This window comes from Microcebus murinus, chromosome 2 (genome assembly GCF_040939455.1).
Source record: "Microcebus murinus isolate Inina chromosome 2, M.murinus_Inina_mat1.0, whole genome shotgun sequence".
NCBI lineage: Eukaryota > Metazoa > Chordata > Mammalia > Primates > Cheirogaleidae > Microcebus > Microcebus murinus.
The window spans coordinates 117,242,964-117,263,468 of record NC_134105.1 but is presented as its reverse complement, the minus strand read 5'-3'; the positions used below and the strand labels follow the sequence as shown (position 1 = coordinate 117,263,468).

The 20,505-nt window shown below is 41.2% G+C and overlaps 1 protein-coding gene across 4 annotated transcripts in view; it reads right to left on the bottom strand.

Moving 5' to 3' along the window:
* Window positions 1-13,464: 13,464 nt before the first annotated feature.
* PRRX1 (paired related homeobox 1) overlaps window positions 13,465-20,505 on the bottom strand; it is a 71,988-nt gene continuing 64,947 nt past the window's right edge. For 2 of the 4 annotated variants that reach the window (XM_012765169.3, XM_076000378.1), the window contains exons 4-5: window positions 19,516-19,587; window positions 13,576-13,712 (exon numbers count right to left, since the gene is read on the bottom strand). In XM_012765169.3, the coding sequence (XP_012620623.1) occupies window positions 19,533-19,587 (55 nt within the window). In that variant the 3' untranslated portion in view covers window positions 13,576-13,712; window positions 19,516-19,532. Of the gene's footprint in view, window positions 13,713-19,515; window positions 19,588-20,505 lie in introns of all 4 variants that reach the window. The other 2 variants (XM_012765168.2, XM_076000377.1) reach the window with 1 other exon arrangement.

Sequence of the window (20,505 nt, the reverse complement as noted above, 5' to 3'; positions counted from 1 at the left end):
CCCTCAGTCTCTGTAGACCAATATAAGCCCAGTCCAGGTACGTTCCTGAATGTGATACAATGGGATAAGGATAAGGGTCAATTGCTCTGAGATCCCCAGAAGCCAGGTCAACAAGACCTTAGACTGGCTGTAGGTATGTTATATAATATTTGTAATTCTGTCTATTTTTGCTTTACAAATTTCAAGACTATGTCACTAAGTGTTGTTAAGTGTTATCTAAAATTGTTGTAGCTTCATGTTGATTTCCCCTTATCCCTGATAGTGGCCTTTGCATTAAAGTCTGTATTATGTGTCATTAATATGGGTATGCTGGGTTTCTTTTGCCTGTAGTCATCTGATGTATATTTTCTCATACTTTTTATCTTCAAAATTCTGTCCTTGTGCTTTATGCATCTCCTGTCAACAGCACAGTTGTGGGATTTTTTTAAATCCCATTTGACCCTGAGCAATTTATCTGGCGTTGGGTGAGATGGGGGAGGGGGCTCTTTCCCTGATAAGGCAGGGGCTGAGGCAGTGTCACAGACAGCAGGGGCTTATGAGAGCCAGCACACACATCTTTCTCCAACGGCTCAGACGAGGACAATTCTGTACTTGTCGTAGGTCCACTTGATGCCTTACTCACAGAAAAACTGTTAACTTCGAAAAGACCCTTTGAAAACTCACCTATAACTAGGAAGAAAAAAAAAATTGAGCAAGTCAGTGGAAGTAGGGACTGCTCTCCTGGATGAGGGACGTTCTCTACAGCTAACCTGCTTCTAACTCCCCACCCCTGACAAAAGGGGGCATCGCACAAACCAGGAACTGCAGGGAAAGGGATGGAAACAGAACACTTCCAAGGATTTGTTTTTATTCAAAAATTAACTGGGCTCTACTGCTCTGGGACTAGGCTATTTTGCTGCTAAAGAGAAAAAAAGAAATTCTTCAGAAGTCTCCTCAGTTACTGTTCTGTAGACTTTCCATTTGGCTGGGGAAAGGGGCTTCTAAACTTCTGAGTGCCATATTCGTACCTACAGAACAAAACCCAAAACCCTCAACTTAAGAGTAGCTAAGCGGTATTAGTTCACCATTACCTCTTGTATTAACCTGGATGGAATTGGAGACCATCCTTCTAAGTGAAGTATGGCAAGAATAGGAAAACAAGCACCACATGTACATGAACAACACTTACGTGCACATATGGAACTAAAACTCATCGGAAATCAAGAAGGTTGTGGGGAGAGGAGGCGAGGAGTAAATTTACACCTAACAAGTATGATGCACACTATCTGGGTGATGGCCACACTTACAACTTTGACACAAACTGTACGAAAACAATTCATGTAACTAAAATGTTTATACCCCTGTAATACTGTGAGATAAGAAAAAAGTAACTAAGCAATAGGGAAAATATCTTGAATATACTTCTTGGAAGAGCAGTCACTCATTCCATACACTCCCTCTTTCCTTCATGCATTTTTCTTCCTTCTTGCATGCTACATTTCCTTCATTTTCAAATGTCTTCTGCTGTAACGCCCCCTAGAGAGCCTGGGCCTCCTGACCTACAGCCTGATACTATAGGACACTTGCCACTGGTAGTATAGAAGGAAAAGGGTACCTAGAGTGTGATATGGGTGGCGTATTAATGCTTTACCAATGTTGTCTTATTTAATCCCCACCAATCTCTGATGTAAGTATCATTTTACAAAAGAATTAAAAAAAAAATCTCAGGGGATAAGTAACTTGCCCAAGATTACACTGAAAGTAAGTAATCAAGCAGGGACTGGAACGCAGGTCCACATTTTTCCATTACATCGTGTTATTCCCTGAAATTTCCCTCTGTAGAGTTCTCGTTAGTGTTTGCTATTCTGCAGCAGGACTCCAATGCCCCAAACACATATTTCTCTTTTGCCCTCATTCCATGCACCAGAACTGTGTCCTAGTCCTTTCTCACCAAGCAGTCATTGTAAGGGCTAATCATCATCTCAAGGCATGGGATGGGCCTTCCCCTCTTTTGCAGCAGAGATAATGGGAGGTTCCTGGAAACTGTGCAATGAAGGCAGAAATAATTCTCTGCTGGTGGAAATTTAGGCACAGTAGTCAACTGAGGCAGATATTTTTGGTAGAAATCTTTTGAAGACATTGATTGTTCTATGCCTAAAAGCTTTATTGGGGAAGTTGAGTTACATAAAAAAACATTTTTTTTATCGTCTTAAAAATGTATTACAATATCCCCCCTCTCTGCCTGGCTAGAGCAAAGATAGGATTACACAAACACACCCACCCCAATCCTGCATCTCCTTCTGCCAAGGTTGTAAAATATACATGCCCATTCTTTTTTTCTGCATTTAACAAATTTTCAAATATAACAGGCACAGAAAATAGCAGAGATTAATATCATAAGCATGCTTTACTTACCATCCAGTTTTTGCCAAGTTTTAATATTTTGTCCATATTTGCTTCTCATACATTTTTAAGAAAATAAAATATTTCCATTATATTTGAAGAACCCAGTATACCTGTTCCAATTCTATTTCCTGCCCCCTTGCCCAGAAGTTGCTTTTATTGAAATTGTTTTTAAAATAATTCAGAATTTTTCTGAAATTATTTCTCATACCTATGTATTTTTTTTTGGTATTTTGACTACATACATATGTGTTTACAAAAAATATGTGATTATAGTGTGCATTTTTAGGCTTTATATAAAGTATCATGCATACTTTCTGCAACATGCTCTGCAACATGTCCCTCAAAGTTATGTTTATGAGTGGATAAGAATAGCCGTGGCTCATTCATTTTTTGTTTCTGAATAGTATTCCATTGTACGAACTTGTCACAGTTTGTTTATTCTCCTACTGATGGACATTTCATTTGTTTCCAATATTTTGTTATTGCAAACCACGCTGCAATGAACATTTCTGTTCATGTCTTCCTGTGCACATGTGTGAGTTTCTCTAGCTGTCTAGGATTGCTAGCCTTATTTTACCTCTGCTTAACTGAGTGACACTAAGCAAATAAATATGTGACTCTAAGAAATAGTTTTCAGATGCCTTCAATTTGTCAATGACCTGGCTATCTTCCTCTTAGGAATGTAGATTTTTTTTTTTTTTTTTACAACTAGAATAACATGCTGGGATATTTTTCAGGAGCTCTAGAGTATCGGGCATTAATTTTTTGAAGCTGTTATTTAGTGTATGCATTTACTGCAACATTCAATTTATTTTATTAGGTTATAATCCAAAGGGAACAAGATGCCACATAGCTATGCATTATATATTCGAATGTTCAATGCAGGAGAATAATTTCTTCTGGTCATTGAGAACTATAAGCCTATGAGTTACAGCAGAGATCTTAAAATAGTGGTGGTATGGAAGGAAAAAAGGAAGAAGGGAAGGAAGGAAGGATAGATAGGAAGGAAGAGTAGGAAGGAGGGTTAGAAGAGAGAGGAATGGAGAGGAGGTTTATTAGTTGCGTTGGGCTGATCTGTAGTAACAAACAGACCTTGTCATGCAATGGTTCAATAGACTAAAACTTTATTTCTCTGTCATATAACACTCCAGGATGGTTCCAGGTCAGCGAGGGTTGTAACTTTTCTTCATGCAGTCACTGTTCTTGATCCCAGGCTCACTGTTGCTTTACTGTCATTAAAATATGACTCCTAAAGTTAATCAGAGGTTGTCATCTCAGTCACCCAGATGGACAAAAAGGGCACAGAAGAGTGCAAATGAGAGGTCTTGAAAGGGATTGAAACTGTCAATTAACACTTCTGCTCACATTCCATTGGCTAGAAATTAGTCACAAGACCATATCTAACTGCAAGAGATTCTGGGAAATGAAATATATCTGTATGTTCAGAAAGAAGAGTAAATGAACTTTGCTAAAATGCTAATTCTTTTTTCCATAGGAAAGAGAAAATTAGTTGGGATAGTTTTAATTGAAGTATTTGGAGCAAATATTTGCCAACATTGTTAAGAAGCAAAAGTTAATAACAATTGAGCTGGAAAACAATTTGCAACTCAAAAGTGCTCTCTCTTCTTCCTTTCTCTGATAGATCTGTGCTATTTTTTTTTTCCCTGCCTACATTTCATTCTCTCTTCTGTCTTTGGATAGCAACAGGTCTCCATTACTCAATCCACATGGTTTTGGTGAAGATGCATTCTGGGCCCTCCAAAAAGCAGAATTGGGGGCTGGGCGCAGTGGCTAATGCCTACAATCCTACCACTCTGGGAGGCTAAGGTGGGAGGATCGCTTGAGCTCAGGAGTTCGAGACCAGCCTGAGCAAGAGCAAGATCCTGTCTCTATACTAATAAAAAAAAAATTAGCCAGGGGTAGTGGCATGCACCTGCAGTCACAACTGCTGTGTGGAAGCTATGGCAAGAGGATCGCTTGAGCACAGGAGTGTAAGATGGCAGTGAGCTAAGATGACTCCACTGTACTCTAGTCCAGGCAAGAGAGCAAGACTCTGTCTAAAAAATAAATAAATAAATAAATAAAGCAAGCAAGCAAGCAGAGTTGGAGGTCATGGGTAATGGCTGATACGTAGGAAGTTTACTTGGAAAATGATTCCACGAAGCAGGGATGAGGGCATGAGGGAATACTATAGGTAAAAAGGATGCATTATCAAGGTGGCCACCAGTGCTATGGGGACTGATGCTCAATAACTATATGCCCCTAGATGAAAGTGGGGAGCATTTATGTATTAGCTCAATTAAATTCTGTCTCCATGGCTGGTGGAAAAACCTGCAGATCAGGTCCTGCAGCAGTGACTGGGCTACAAGTGGGAACAAGAGGAGTTGCATTGGCTCCCAAGTGGTGGGTGTCTGACACAGGCAGGCAACCCTGGTCTGGCTACTCAGTCACCTCCACCTTCAGGGCACAGTGATTGGGTCATGAGTGTGCACATACCAAGCCAGGACAATGGAATCGTCACTGAGGATTTTTATAACAGCAGGTTGTTTCCAAGATTATTCTTCCAAAGCTGAATGGATGTAAGTCTGCATCTTTCAGGAGCCACGGTCCCTGCTACATGGAGAAAACTTGCCTTCAGAGTAGGAAGGAGACAGACAGATCCTGGTGCCACCAAGTCTCATTTCCAGCACGTGAGGTTCTCAGAATTACCCTGATTCTTATAGATCTTCCTTTCATCCTGTGGCCACATCCCATCCATCTAATAAGTCCTCTGATTAAACCATCTTTTTTTTTTTTTTTTTTTTTGAGACAGAGTCTCGCTTGTTGCCCAGGCTAGAGTGAGTGCCGTGGCGTCAGCCTAGCTCACAGCAACCTCAAACTCCTGGGCTCAAGCAATCCTGCTGCCTCAGCCTCCCGAGTAGCTGGGACTACAGGCATGCACCACCATGCCCGGCTAATTTTATATATATATACATTAGTTGGCCAATTAATTTCTTTCTATTTATAGTAGAGACGGGGTCTCGCTCTTGCTCAGGCTGGTTTCGAACTCCTGACCTCGAGCAATCCGCCCGCCTCAGCCTCCCAGAGTGCTAGGATTACAGGCGTGAGCCACCGCGCCCGGCTTGATTAAACCATCTTAACCTAATTTGAGTTGGGTTTCTGCCACTTGCAACTGAAATGCACCTGAACTGAAACACAGAAATTGATAGGTGAAAGTGGAAAGTTACTAATTACAGGCCTTCATATCTAGAACTAGATGACCTATTGTAGTTTGAAAAGCCTGGAGGATCTCAACCCAAGGCCAACTCTCCAACGCTCCCCAGGGTCAGATCAAAGGTCAGAATCTGCTGAACTGCAAGATCATTTCACCCTTTTCAAGCAACGGCAAGAAATTTGAAACACAGTGGAAAGAACCGAGGCTTGGGAGGGGCTAGAGAAATGAATGGAGGTCTCCTTTCCCAGCCCCTTCCCAAACCTCTTGCTGAGGTGCCTGGTCCCCCAGACCTGTAATAATGTAATAGTCCCCACCCTCACCCACTGTAAGTCACAATCTTCTGGAATGCTGCCTGAGCATGGGGCAGATTAGCACTGCCCCAAACTCTTGCATTATTCTGTCCAAAGCAGACTAGAGTGAAGCCTGTAATTACATTGAGGTCTTAGGGATGAGCAGATCTGAGTCCTGTCAAGAAAAAAAAAATGCGGAGCTGGGACGGGTTCAGATTTGAGAATGATAACTCAACAATATTTTTGGCATTGGTTTCTGATTATGAAATCTCCAGAAATTGAATGTAAAGCCAGCCAAGCCAGGTCTTAAAGGAGGTATATGTCATTCGTCCCCTGGGATGTTAGAGCAATGCTACTCCCAGCCGAGCCCCCCTACCGGCCCCCAGGCCCGGCCAAGGGGGACAAAGGTTGAAGTAGGCAGACTTGGGCACAGCCAGCCAGACTGGACGAGGAAGCCACTTTACTGTGAAGGAATCGAGTCCTCAGTGTTCCTGGTGTCACATGCTACAGCGAAGTGAACACTATTTACAACTTCCCCTTTGCTTTCCCCTAAATGACAGTTTTATTGTTGTTAGCCTCTCTTCTTCACACCCATTGGGGATGGTTAAAATGCTAATGTAGCTACAGATGACAGGATCATAAGAAACCACCTACAGATATGATCGAAACATACCTGTGCCGCAAGGTACCTGGTGGCTAAGTGCTTTAGGGAGCTTTGGCTTCCTGTTAGGCAAAGGCATTATGACAGGAAGAAAGAGGCGTGTGTGCTGGGAGCCGAGCATGGAACGTTGCTTTTGTCGGTCCCAGCGTTTCTTCCCTTCTGATAACACCATTCCCTCCTCTTGCAGGAGTCTGCGCCGGCTCACAGCCACTTCCCCTTGGTCCTCTTGCGCACCTGCCATCAGAGTACACCCCGTGAACCAGTCTGGCCAATCAGAGGGCCCCACAGGCAGCACGGAATTGGAGAGCCCCGTCACCTGAGCCTGGCCACTCAGAATCCCTCCCCTGGATCGTTCTACTTAGAACCGGCTTGGGAGATTCTTTGCCCTTCTGGAGAATGTGAGTCTAAAGCTGCCAGAAGCCGTGTTTTCTGTCTGCTGAAAGGCTGGTTAGTTGGGAAGAATGAAGATAAGAGAAAAAATAAGAGGCCAAGAACAGATGGGAAAAGAGAGAATCCTGGACTGTGGAGGCCTTGTCAAATCTGGGGCCCAGGGCGAGAGTACAAACGGAAGGCCTGCATATTTGTGTCCATATATTCATGCTATAAATCAAGCTAACACACTGTTAAACAAATTATGTTTTGCTTCCCTACTTTTACAGATATACCTTCATGATGACCTCAAAAGCCACATTTGCTGTTGGAATTCTCAGACTCTTGGAGTTCCTTTCCAGAAGGTGGCAGTGGTGGGGCAGAAGGTTGCAGCCTAGCCCACAACCTGTGGCCTGCCTGCTTCTCTTCTCACCCCAGCCCCGTCCTGCACCCAAAGTGGACATGTGCACATATGTGTGGCAACTGCAGCATGCACATTCCAGGCCTATCTGCATGCCCCCACCTCATACTGAGGCCATCCCTCAGTATGAACCAAGAGAAGCTTATGCAGGCACTGAAAGTGGGCTTGGGATAACTTGTTTTGCGAATTCCAGATCTCAAGTGCCTGAAGTATGGTCTAGAACTGAGGGTGCAGGCTCCAGGTTGGCACGTGCAGGTAGGTGGCCCTGTAGACTCTTTGTTCAGGGGAAGGGCACGCTCAGAGGAGTGCAGGTGGGCCTCAGGGCAGAGAATACAGGCCTTACCTGGTCCAAGAGCATGACTGCATGTTTGTGTCCCATGCAAATTCACATGGTGAAATCCTAACCCCCAATAGGATGGTATTAGGAGGCTTTGGGGGGTAATTAGGTTTAGATGAGGTCATGAGGATGGAGACCCCATGATAGGATTGGCATCATTATAAGAAGAGAAAGAATCTAGAGCTCACTCTTTCTGCCATGTGAGGCTACAAGGAGATGACCCTCCAGGAAGTGGGCCCTCTCCCAACACCGAGTCTGCTGGCATCCTGATCTGGGACTTCCCACCCATCAGGACTGTGAGAAATAAATGTCTGTTGTTTAATCCACCCAGCCTGTGGTATATCGCTGTAGCAGCCCACGCTGACAAAGACAGGGCATGGGCTTTGTTGCAGGGTCCAGGATCCCTGGAGCTGCCCTGGCTCTCCCAGCAAGTCTCCTCTTTATAATTTTAACTAGTTTGATAGGTTTTTGCTACATGCGACTGAAAGATTCCTTATTGAACTTTATAATGCCAAGCCAGTGGTTCCATTTTTCTAAAAAGCACTTATTCTCACCACAACTTGTTAAATCAACCTGCCTCCTCTAGCACTCTAGTAAACTGTGCTCTTCAAAGTCGTTAAACCAAGGGCCTTTCCTCCATGCCCAGTTAGCTGGTCTTCTCTATAGCACTTGACTATGTTACACCTTCCCGTCTTACGGAAAACCTCTCTTAACTCTGGAATGATAAACAAAGCTTTATTCTCCTCCTGTTTCTCAAACAGTTCCTTTTACATTGACGTCCGTAGCCATCTGCCCACCTGTAGATGTTTGGCAAAATCCAATCTTCCTCTCTGGCTGAAACTACTTCCAAAAGCCATCTATCAGGAATAATTATTTGAGTGACAATGGCACTTTCTAGTCTAGACAAACCCATTCATTCTTGTCCCTCAACGTGGCACCTCCTTAAACATTAATCTCAAACTTCTGTCTCCACCGCTGACTCTGGTACCAAGTTCTATTTTCATGTCTTCACTTACTGGATGTTTACATTTGGGTGTTGAGCTTCAGTCAGACATTTAAAACTGCAATTATCTTCTCCTGTAACTTATTCTCTCCCATTTTTGTTGTTTTTTGTCAACAATTCGTTCTCAGTTCTCCGAGTCCTGAGTCCCGGGGTTTTAAACCAGTATTATCTCTGACTCCATCCTCTTTTTCCTGCCACGAAGCCCTATTGAATCTTTCCTTACAAGATGTTTGCTATTCATCCTTTGTGTTTTGTTTCCCTTGCAGCAATGTCTAGCTGATCTGCTTCCAGTTCTTGTTCTGCTCTAGTTTACCTTCATTCTTTTACAGGAATAATTCCGCTAAAGTCGCATTTTTTTGCATAGCATTTTTTTTTTTTTTTTTTACTGCTCAGAAACCTTCAATGGATCTCTGTGGCCCGAGGAAAAGTCCAAACTCCTTTGTCTGACATGCAAAACCATTCATGATTAAGGCTCAACTTCAATCTCCATCCAGTAGTTTCTCCCCCTCTGCTTTAAAATAAACTCACTATCTCATCCAGGCCCACCTAGCCACAGTTTCCTGAGCACAGATTCCTCATTCCTGTATTCCTGCCTTCTCATTCCTGCCTTCTCTCCTCCCCCATCTGAGTAGGCACCACACCCTCCTCACCTGTCTACACCCTTGCTGATGAAACTCAAGTCCCAGTTCCTCTAAAAGACACTTCCCCACTTCAGCTCCCAGAGTAAGCTGACTCAAACTTCTGGAATCCTTCTGTCTGCTCTATTTGCTTGACACTTATTAGTTTATTGTCTTGAATTGTTGCATAAATTTTTTCATGCTACAGTTGCCTTTAAAACCAGATTTTAATTAGTATGAAAACAGAACCTGTGCCTGGGTTTGCTATTCTCCCCATTACCACACACTCCTACACTATGCTCACAGTGGGTGCCTAAGAAATAGTATTTTGCTGCTTCTTTATTGCAAAATAAACAGCTGTGCTTTATATAAAGCCTTTTTTTCCCCCAGACAGCATCTGGTATTGTGGGTGCTAAACATATTGGTAAAAAAAAAATGTTAAACTCTCATAAAAGTTCTCTGCAGTTACTCGTTATAGTAATAAATGTCTCCTCTTCCTCCCACCATTGTCTTTGTTTTTGAGGAACAATACATTATTTTCCTGTGTTATAGAAAGTAATATCACATTCTGATAAAAGTTTTCTTGTTTATAAACCCTTCTTACCTTTATTCTTCTTCATGTAATCTCAGATCCTAGCAGATCTGTGTTTTTGAAGTTCAAAGAGAAAAGAATCAGCAGGCTCAGTGTATGTAACAACAAGACATACTATTATCCTTCTTTCTTTTTATTGAAAAGGAATCATTTCTATTCTAGCGCAAACAATGTATATTTTACATCATAAAGCAAGATATAATTTACATATTACATTTCTTATGAGATCTTTATACCCTAAATGACATTCCCTTTTTTATTAAGTCACCTCTTCTGGTTTAATTTAACCTGCCAAGTACCCTACGAATCAGCATCTTGATTGGGGAGAGACTGAGGACACAGACAGTTCATACATACGCATTCATCTGCATCTGGGTATAATGACGGTGAGGAACAGGGGTATGTCTTGAAGTTTGCGGCCCTGAGGCCCTCCCCTGACAACTGGCTTAAGAGCCAGAGGCTACTCCTTCAAATCACATATCAAACTTGTATTTTTTTAAAAAAATCAATAATAAATGAACAAAACTGAGTGCTTTTACTACATGTATGCTTCTTGATCAAGTGCTTAGGTAATAGATGCTCATGGTGTTGGTTCACCAGCAATGAATGTTTCCTTGGCTGACCAGCAGTGGTTACTCCATGATATTGCCGGACATCACTCGGCCAAGGCCTTGGATAAAGTCACCCAGTTTCATCCACCCTTTTGGTTTATGAGTTCAGGCTTTTCTGTTCACCACTAGAAATGGATGTCTGGATGAAAATTTCTAATAAGTTTGTTTTGCGTGCCCCTCCACCTCTCCACTCACTCTCCTACAAGTTCCCGCTTCTTGATAAAACCTTTTCATATATGATTTGTTCCCTGCCTATAACTCAAATCCTCTGTTAGCCTTTCTCCCCAAACTCCAAACCCCTAAAGTTCACCAATTTCTTGGATTGCACTCATTTCACAAATCAAAGAATGTTTCAGTCTGTTAGGATATACTGTTCCTTCAAAACTTGATAATCCACAGCAACTGGTGGGACAAGAGAATGAATGGAGGGACTCTTTAGTAAGCAAATAATGTGTGTTGTTCAGCCAGCCTACATGAACCATTCACTAAGAAATGTTTTAATAGTGGGTTAAAAGAAAAGGGAATCAGTTGGTAAAAGCAAAATGTATAAAATGGGGTTCCTTCCTATTATTGAAAGAAGTACAGAATCAACATTTGAAATACATTTTCAGACTGGTGGCTGTTAGACTGAAATAATATCACCATTAGCTCAATCTGATATGCCAAGGGAAATACAAATGTGTGCTAAAAGTGCATCTTACACCCAAAAGTTTGCCTGTCACTCACAGTACAGAGTTGGCATATTTGGCCAAAATCAACCTAAAGTTTATTAATCATTCATAACTAAAAATTCTGAGAACCAAGCTGGTCAGGATGAGAATATAAGTTAAAAATATGTCTGCTCTGTGTGTCTTAAATTATTCTTTTGGTCAAATGATGTGATTTTTTGAGAAATCTCAAAATATAAGCCTATTTCTCATTTCCAAATACAAGGTTATAAGTATGTACAGCAAGGTTGCATTTCCTTACTAGAAAACAAGGCTTCCAGGTACCGTATCCTTCCATTAACATCGTCCACTTGTATAGTGCCTTTCCTCCCACGGCTACAAAGTGCTGGACATACAGAGGATACAAGAAAGAATGAAGAAGCAAATGAAGAGAGCCTCACAACACCCCTGTGAGGTAGGTAAGTATTGTTAAACCCATTTCGTGAATGGGTAAACTGAGGCACAGCATGGCACCATGGTTTGGTCAAGTCCACCTGAAAAGTTACAAAAGCATGGCTGGGAACAAAGAGAAAGAAACAAAGAAGGGCCGGGCGCTGTGGCTCACGCCTGTAATCCTAGCTCTTGGGAGGCCGAGGCGGGCGGATTGCTCAAGGTCAGGAGTTCAAAACCAGCCTGAGCGAGACCCCGTCTCTACTATAAATAGAAAGAAATTAATTGGCCAACTGATATATATATAAAAAATTAGCCGGGCATGGTGGCGCATGCCTGTAGTCCCAGCTACTCGGGAGGCTGAGGCAGAAGGATCACTCGAGCCCAGGAGTTTGAGGTTGCTGTGAGCTAGGCTGACGCCACGGCACTCACTCTAGCCTGGGCAACAAAGCGAGACTCTGTCTCAAAAAAAAAAAAAAAAAAAAAAAAAAAAAAAAAAAAAGAAACAAAGAAGGATCAGTCTTGACTCCCAGCCCTAGGCACTAAATTTATTTCAAAACATTAAAAAATAAAAACAGCCCACAATTGCATTTTAAGTTTTGGAATTTAGACACACCTTTAAGTATTCCACTTAAACATACGTCTTTCAGATTCCTGTTGAGTGAAGAGGGAGTGAATAACTAAATGGTCTTCCCTCTTCTCTCTAAGTGCAATTCCCATGATAGATCAAATGTATCAGTATTCCACCAAAGCTCAGGCTCCAAACTTAAGGACATTTTTATAGCCTCAAATAGTTTCTAATTCAGTTAAAGCCCTACTGTGAAAATGAGACCTGTTGTCAAACAGCTGCCCTATCGATTGCTCTGTGGCTTTAATGAGAATTTTAAGATCCCTAATTAATAAGTCTTATCACTGTAGAGATACGAACAGTGGTGATGGTGTGAAATTTGCTTTTTGTAGTGTCTGAGAAATTGCAAACTCAAGCTTGCAATATTATATATATATATATAAAATATATAAATATATAAGGTATATATATAAGTGTACATCTGACTGCCCTTAAGGCACCAAAGAGATGTAGGCATGGCTTTTACAACGCAGTCTTTGTGTTTCTAGAGAAATTTCTCTCCCCTCTCTCAAATGAAAAATATTTCTTCTACCAAATAGCCTGTGACAGCAAATCACTCAAAGACAACAGAAACCTTTAAGATTGTTTGGGTGGGGTGAGGAGTGGTTGTGCTGGTGATATTATAATCTATAGCTTAGAGCTTAGATCTTGTGCTTAGAGCTTAGAATTAGCCAGACACAGCCAATTACATTGGATCAGACAGGCCAGTGACCACATGTTGTACACAATTTTTTTTTTTTTTTCCCAGTAGCTGATGGAAAAACCTTACCATGATCAACAGAAAAGGAGACAATGAGAAAGGAAATTATGTCTGGCCGGCACGGATTCTTCAGAAAGACTTTGGCTTTTCAAAAGCTCCTAGAGCTTCTGCAGAGAGAACTGGGACAAGGACAGTTGTAAGGCACTGAGGTTTAAACAGGTCAAGAAGGAGACTAGGGGAAATCATTCTGGAGATACACGCACATATATATAAAATATAGTTTCTTTGGCTGCTGTAGTTTTTTTTAAAAAACCTCATACAATCATGGGGTGGGTGGGCTGAACCTAGCTGAAGAAGCTTGGAGTATATTAGGCAAAGCATGAATAGAAAGAAAAACAAAATAAACACACACAGAAACAAGTGGTGGTGGTATCCCAGAGGGAGGAGGAACATCTGTTAACTAATTTTCATTTTGCTCCTCTCCTGCTTTTCTCTGCCATGGTCCCAATATTTTAGTTCTGGCTTTTGTTTTTGTTTGCTTTTTACTTTTTTTTTTTTTTTCCCCCAGCAGATGAAGAAATGACAGAGCAGGATAGGTGTCTTATGGTTTTTTGATTTCTTCTTAGGCCTGTTTAATAACTTTTTTCCTCAGTTGACCGTTGGCACCTGGTTCCTCTGTAAACTATATTCCTTGGCTTTCAGTCTCAGGTTGGCAATGCTGTTGGCCATGCTGATGCCCTGTGCAGGGCTATTGTTGGCACATGTGGCAGAGTAAGTAGCCATGGCGCTGTAGGGACAAAGGAGAAAGCGGGGAGAATAACAGGCATTAGTTTCACAAAGCTGTAAGTCCATGCCCCAGATGGATGCACTCTTGGGATGGGGGCAAGCGGGCGCAGGGGGGTTGGACTAGATGACCTCTAGGGTCCCTCAGTGCCCCAGCTTTCCAGCAGTCTAAGGCACTTGGAAAAGAGCAGGGAAGTGGTGTGGAGTGAGGCAAGGGGAGGGAGAAGTACTCGCTGTGCTGGATACAGCGAGTAATGACTTATTTCTGGGGTGTGAGAAGAGAGTGGCTCAGGTTGAATAGCAGGTGTTTCGTCAGCTGACTAATTAAAACAGTATTTAATCTCTCTTTCTCCCTGCCTCCCCAGCCTGTGGGAGTGGTGAGGAAGAGAAGCAGGCATTTGAAAATACTAAGGGGGCTTTTGCTTCCTCCCTCTAGGTAGCTGACCTTAATTCTAACACATTTTAGATAATCAATAACCATCATGGTAAATAATGTGCCTCGAAGAACTCAACAACCCCAGATAACTTCTCTGCCATTCTTTTGATTTACTGGTTGATAGCACTAAGCATTGTCAAATCAAGAGGTTCCTAACCCTATTAGCTTTGATTTTATAACCTTTCCTCAAAAGTACTTAAGTAGCACACACTGCTTTTTGGGTCAGTTATTTTGGAAATGTTTAAATCTCCTAGATAAACTATCAAAACCTCCAGTTTCAGCATTCCAGACCTCAGAGGTAACTGTTTCTCACTGTCCTTATTACTGAGAAAAAACTGAAGTTGTTTTTCATTGTCAGAGATTGTAATTAAGATCTAGAAACACCACCAAGCAGAAATTTGTCATTGGTGAGTTTCTGGTAATTGCACCCACGGATCTCTTTTAAAGAAAAAAAGAAATGACTCCATAGACTCAGATGCAAATTATCCTTTACTTTATACTAAGAAGTTAGAAGGGTACTCATTTTAATTAAATGAAAATGTTTCTAGTTGTTTCTAAGATTAGCAAAGTCCCTTTTAACTGAGGGCTGGAATGGATAGACTTATAAATGGAATGACATGTGCTTTCTCTGTTGGTTGTTGTCTGCATTCCAATTGAATTTTGTCAGCCACACAGGAGTTGGCGGTTCTGGGGATCAAGTGACAAGATCAGAAGAGAGAGAAAACTAAAGCTACTCTACAAATAGAGAATATATCATTGATACTTATTTGAGACAACACATAGTCAAGACTCACCGCAACTTATTTCAGCTCAGTTACTAGCAATCAATTCAAGGAAATTAAGTTAAAGAAATATAATTAGTCCTAGATCACTAGATATTTCCAGAAATACACATCTTTAATTTAAAATCCTTATAGCACTGGTATATGTGTATGGGTGAGTGGGAGTGTGTGTGTGTGTGTGTCACAAGGAGAAAGACAGATTAACTTTCTTCTATTTCATTTTCCCCAGTTTCACTCTTACTCATCATTTCTGGGTAAATGATCTTAAGCCTGTAGACAATGTTAGGTTCTTTTATAGCCCCCTGTACTTTTGCTTTTAGCACTTAATTCAGTTTTAACCAATAATTTGCCTAGATTCTATCACTGTCCTCAACTGTAAGTGCCATAGACCATATATCATATCTGCCTTGCTCACAACTGTACCCTCAGGTATAGCAGGCAGCATGCCTAGTACGTATTCAATGTTCAATGAATAGAGCATTCAATGAATAAAGTGTTCAGTGAATAGACCAAAAAACTGATAAATATCTAGATATAGTATGATTAAAATGACTTCTGCTCAGTGTCATTGAGCTCTGACCTCTGACCTCAATCATCCAGCTTTAATGATTTCTTTAAAAAACTTACCCATATCCTTTCATTCTTAGGAACTAGTTCTTACTATTAAGTTTGCTATCTTAATAGAAAGAACAAAATCAAGAGGACATGAAAAAAGCAGGGGCTGATGACTGTATTCTTGTATCCATCAAAAAATATCTTTTCACACTAAAAAATGAACAAATATTCAGTTTAGACTTATAGACTATGCACAGTTGAGACTTATGCACTATTATTTCTACCACTGCCTACCAAGGGACAGAGGCAGAAGAGTGCCCAGTTAAGGTAGGTTTAAATTAGAAGTGAGGTAAATGACCAGAACAACCCATTAAAATGGGACAAGTTTTTTTTAGAATGTACAAAGAAATGTCATTTATTTTCAAAGCCCATATACCTATCATATCTAGTTCCTATATGAATCACATGCTTCCACTCAGACCCCTACTAAAAATGTATGCAAACCTATAAAACCTATACTTAATCTAGGACATACCAAGGATCCATCAGCTCTAAGTAGCTAAGAAAAGAGATTATTGGATTTGGGAAATGTACCTAAGTCATAGATTATTTTAAAATCTACCCAGTCAACCTTTCTCAGTCAGGTTTCTATGAGAGAATTAAGCCTTAAAGATGATACACAGTTAGCACCATTTTAAACACATCAGAGAGAAGCTGGAATTATAAATCATCTGTATTATTTGTTAAGTACTGAGAATAAAACTGAATGGCTTCTGAAAACAGAAGAATAAAACTGCATAAGATAGCATAAAGAAAAATTCTCTGATGACAAATTATAGATTGTCATGGAGTATTATGCTTTTAAGCACTTGGACTAGTTTTCTGAGGGATATGTTTTTCATCTTTTGAGACTATGGACAAAGTCCTATTTAATAGAAATTTGCTGCCTCTTTGATAATCAAAGACGTGTTCTATTTCCTAGACAAAGGGAATCGGAACCTTGGGGGGAATTATTTTAGTTTACTGAAGATGCTGTTACTGTTTTCCAGAAATGTCTACTATGGTAGTGATTGCAGGTTTGTCTATTGCATAACCATTTTTGCTGTAGTCACCTGAGTCTACCAACATTATCATCTGATACTCTAGCCTGGGTACTTAGCCTGATAACTAAGTCCTCCTAGAAGTACTGAGTTTCTCTCTGTAATGCAGGCCAGACAGTAATATCCCAAATGAGATGAATGTTGATCCATTTAATAACAACATAAAAACAAATGTATGGGAATTAGGATTGTATATTGCACAGGAGATTGGATATTCACCGGGACATTTTTCAATTAAATGGCAGACTGTTTCCACAGCGGAGAAGAGTGCCCCTGTCCTATTATATTACGGTGCTGTTATAAGAACGCCATTGTACTAGCAAGTCTGCGACAATGTCTCATAGCTATCCCTCAAGTTGGTGGGACAGTACGTGTAAAAAAGCACTTAATTTTAATGAGTGAACTTTGCAATTCCCTAGGAGCTTGACAGGTGATAACACTTTGACTTGACAAATGTTTAGAGAAGTTATAAACTTTCAAAAATTGATCTAACTTATTCCAGCATCCCATAGTCATTAGAAGTAAGATAAGAGAACAGAAGCCATCTTAATTCACAGACTCTTAACAAATGTTTAGTATATAGAATCCTACAAATAAGAATTCCAGTGCTATTTTGTGCCTATACTAAAGAATTACAAGTCTGTTTTCCCTTCAGTGGTTTGACATGGGTCTGGTCTCTCAACTTGAGCTAAAAGTACCATACAGATGAAAGTGAGCAGTCCTTTGACACACCAGTGACAAGTGAGTCTTGTTACAGTTCTTGGTACAGAATTAACGAGTGGGTACTTTAGGAGTAGCTTAGACATGCTTTAAAAACTTAGAAGTAAGTTGGAGAGAATCTGCCTCCCAAAGTGACAACAGAAGCAAGAGAGCCTTGAGTGGCTGTCAATCTGAAAGGCTGTTCATGACCACCTGCTGCCTATGTCATGGAAACTTCTAAAGCTCTGTGTTAGGAAAAGAAAGAGAACCCTGAAATGTTTTCTCACAAGCCCACAACCAATGAGGGTAATTAGCTGTTTTCAACCTGTTTATAGGGCAATTCAGAACATGTAAAATGACCAGTAAACTTCCTATACAGAATTAATCTTACTGGGATAAATAGGTGAGATTGAAACTAAATGACTTGTTGTAGATTAAGCACATGACAATAACCAACAGCCTGCTTAACAACAACCAGAGATCCTGCCTTTGCTTGCCTTCTGAGTAAAAACCATTTATTCTTGTAAGCAGGGTGCAGACGTGAGCTGAGTCCTGGAACTGAGTTTATAGGGTTTGACCAAAGCACCATTTTTATTTGGTTTTAATAAAGTTCTCTGTGTCTGCGACCAGAAAGCAACATCGCTGAATAAAGTGCATTGAGAAATTAGAGACTGAAAAGAAATGCTTGAATCCCATCTGTCAATTCAGCACGTCTGCGCTGGGACTTACACAGAGCTAACACATGTAAGTCAGCTTGAAATTTTTCCATCTCCTTATTTGGAAATTCCTAGCAGATGCAGCTCAGCCATAGACAATACAATGCTGACCACCAGCAGGGTTAGAGTCCTGTTTTCACTGGAGATAAACCATTGTGATCATTTCAACCTACCCGGAAAGAGGTTGTTGTGAGAGAAGAAGTATTAAAATATCTGTCAAACATTGAGGAAGTACAGAAAATAGTATTCGTTAAGGCCCAGAAATTTATGACAATTATCCCTCTGTTTCCTAATCACCCATAGTGTAAGTCCTACATATCATATAACAATTAAAGATAACTTGGGAGAAAACCAATACCCAACTCGCTTTTCAATTCTAACTTTGTTTTCTACTTGGCCCTTTTGGGCAAATAATGATAAGCTATTTAAAATTTCACCCCAAAGACCAATCTGTCAGCCCTAGAAGTCTGTGAGTCTTCCTGAGATCCTAGTGTTTCACCAGCTCAGGATTTTTTTTTTCCTCAAAGGCTTTCAAGACTCTGTGGTGCATAGAACTTGGAGATCATCTCTTCAGTCTGTTCTTTTGTCAGTGTAAGAACAGAGTATACTTGCTCCATCCAAGAAAATTTAATACCAGGGTGGTTTTTTTTTTCTTTTTTTTCTTTTTTTTAAGGAAATTTACTTTTAAAGAGAGTTCCCATGAATCCTTTTGGAAGTGCTCTTTTGCAATGTAAATAACCATTTCTAACTTCTGTTTTTTGAAATTCAGATGTTGATTTTTTTTAACATATATTTACTTCTTAATGCAGACACACATAGAACCACATTTCTTGGTAAGCTTTCAGTTTGCACTACATGTTCAGGGATACTTCTGCTATTTTTAACTTTTCTTTCTAGAAATGTTTTAATATATATAAAGCCTCTTGCATTGTTCCATTGTAGCAAGATTTTCTTGTATTTCTTTTTCGAAGTGACACATTGCTTACCTGTAGGGTTCCAAACACCCCTGTGGGATAAGCAGTAGAGAAACTATTGCTGGCTTAATTTTAGATACAAGGCTACAGGAGAAATCAATGACCCAACTGGCCTGAGGGGCAACAGGAGCCAGGACAAGAGCATAGTTCTAGTGACCCCTGCCCCATACCCTGCCGTCACCGAAAGCCTCACTACTCAACAGTGTGTACTGGGTATCAACAGCCTGAGCGTCACCTGTGAGCAAGTTAGAGATGCAGAGTCCCAGGCCCAGCCTAGACTCAGTGAATCAGGGTCTGCATGGTAACCAATCGCAGGTGATCCCTGTGCACAGCAACCCTTGAAAAGCCCTGCTCTGGACTAGTATACACTAGCCTTCGATTTAGGGATTCATTTTCTTGCAGCTCTTCTTTCCAACAGTATTCCCCACTCAAGGACCTTACTGCTTACGTTTCTAGGACTGCAACCCCCACTTGCTTCAACACACTTAATTCCCACTTACACCCTACCCCCAGAGCACCACCCTCTTCCCCCTCTGACAAGTTACCTTTTCAGTGTCTTCCGTTAGAATCCGTTATGAAGCCCCTCGTGTAAACAACATCTTGGGAGGGACGAGGATCTATTTTTGAAAGTGTGAAAGGGAGAAATGAGCCAAATGCGTTCAGCAGATGTCAGGCAGCACCATGACCACGATAAAATGCGGGGAGGAGGAGGAGGAGCAGGAGGAGGAGGAGGGTGGGGGAGGGAAACTGTGGCCTCTCTTTCACTAGCTTTCTCTTAAGCCCAGCCCTCCCTCTGGAAGCGGCCCTCCAGGCCAGGACTGCAGAGCCTGGCCACTCACTATCTACCTCCCATAGGAAAGGGTGTTGCCGGAGAAAGGTTTCTTGGCTACTTCATTTCAGATCAAAAGTCCAGGACTTGGTTGATCTCTGCTACCCAAGAGGCAAAGCACTACAAGAGTAGTGAGCCTGAATAATTCTGATGCTTTGTGTGCTTTCATTCCCAAGATTTGCCTAAGAAAAATAGTTCTGAGTTAAGCAATGGGGGTGTGTGTGCCCAAAACCAAGCTTCCTTCAATTGGCTGCAGGTGCATAAAGAAGGTACCTGCCAGGGTGGCAGGGTCCATGTCCAGAAGTGCTTTGTCCCTCTAGTGACTCGGTTGCCTTCCTGGCATCATAACCACTAAGGCGTTCAAGGGAATGAATGAGGGTATAAACGTGCTATAATTAGAGTCAACTCTATGTCCCAGTTTGCCAGGGACAATCTTGGTTTTTATCTGTTGTGCTGCTATAATGATTAATAGCACTCCCCTTTCACTCTCAAGAAAGTCCCAGTTTGAACAATAAATTATACAGCCACCATTCTGGGCGTAAAAGACATCCAGAAAAGTAATGTGTTGGCTATTTTCCAACTCGTAATTCTGACCATATGCAAATAACTGCTTTTGCACCTTGGTTTCTTCCTTTCTTCTTCCAGGGGAGAACTGTGGAAATCAGCAAACTAGCCTCTCTGGAAAATCCGCTCACTGTCCCTGGGT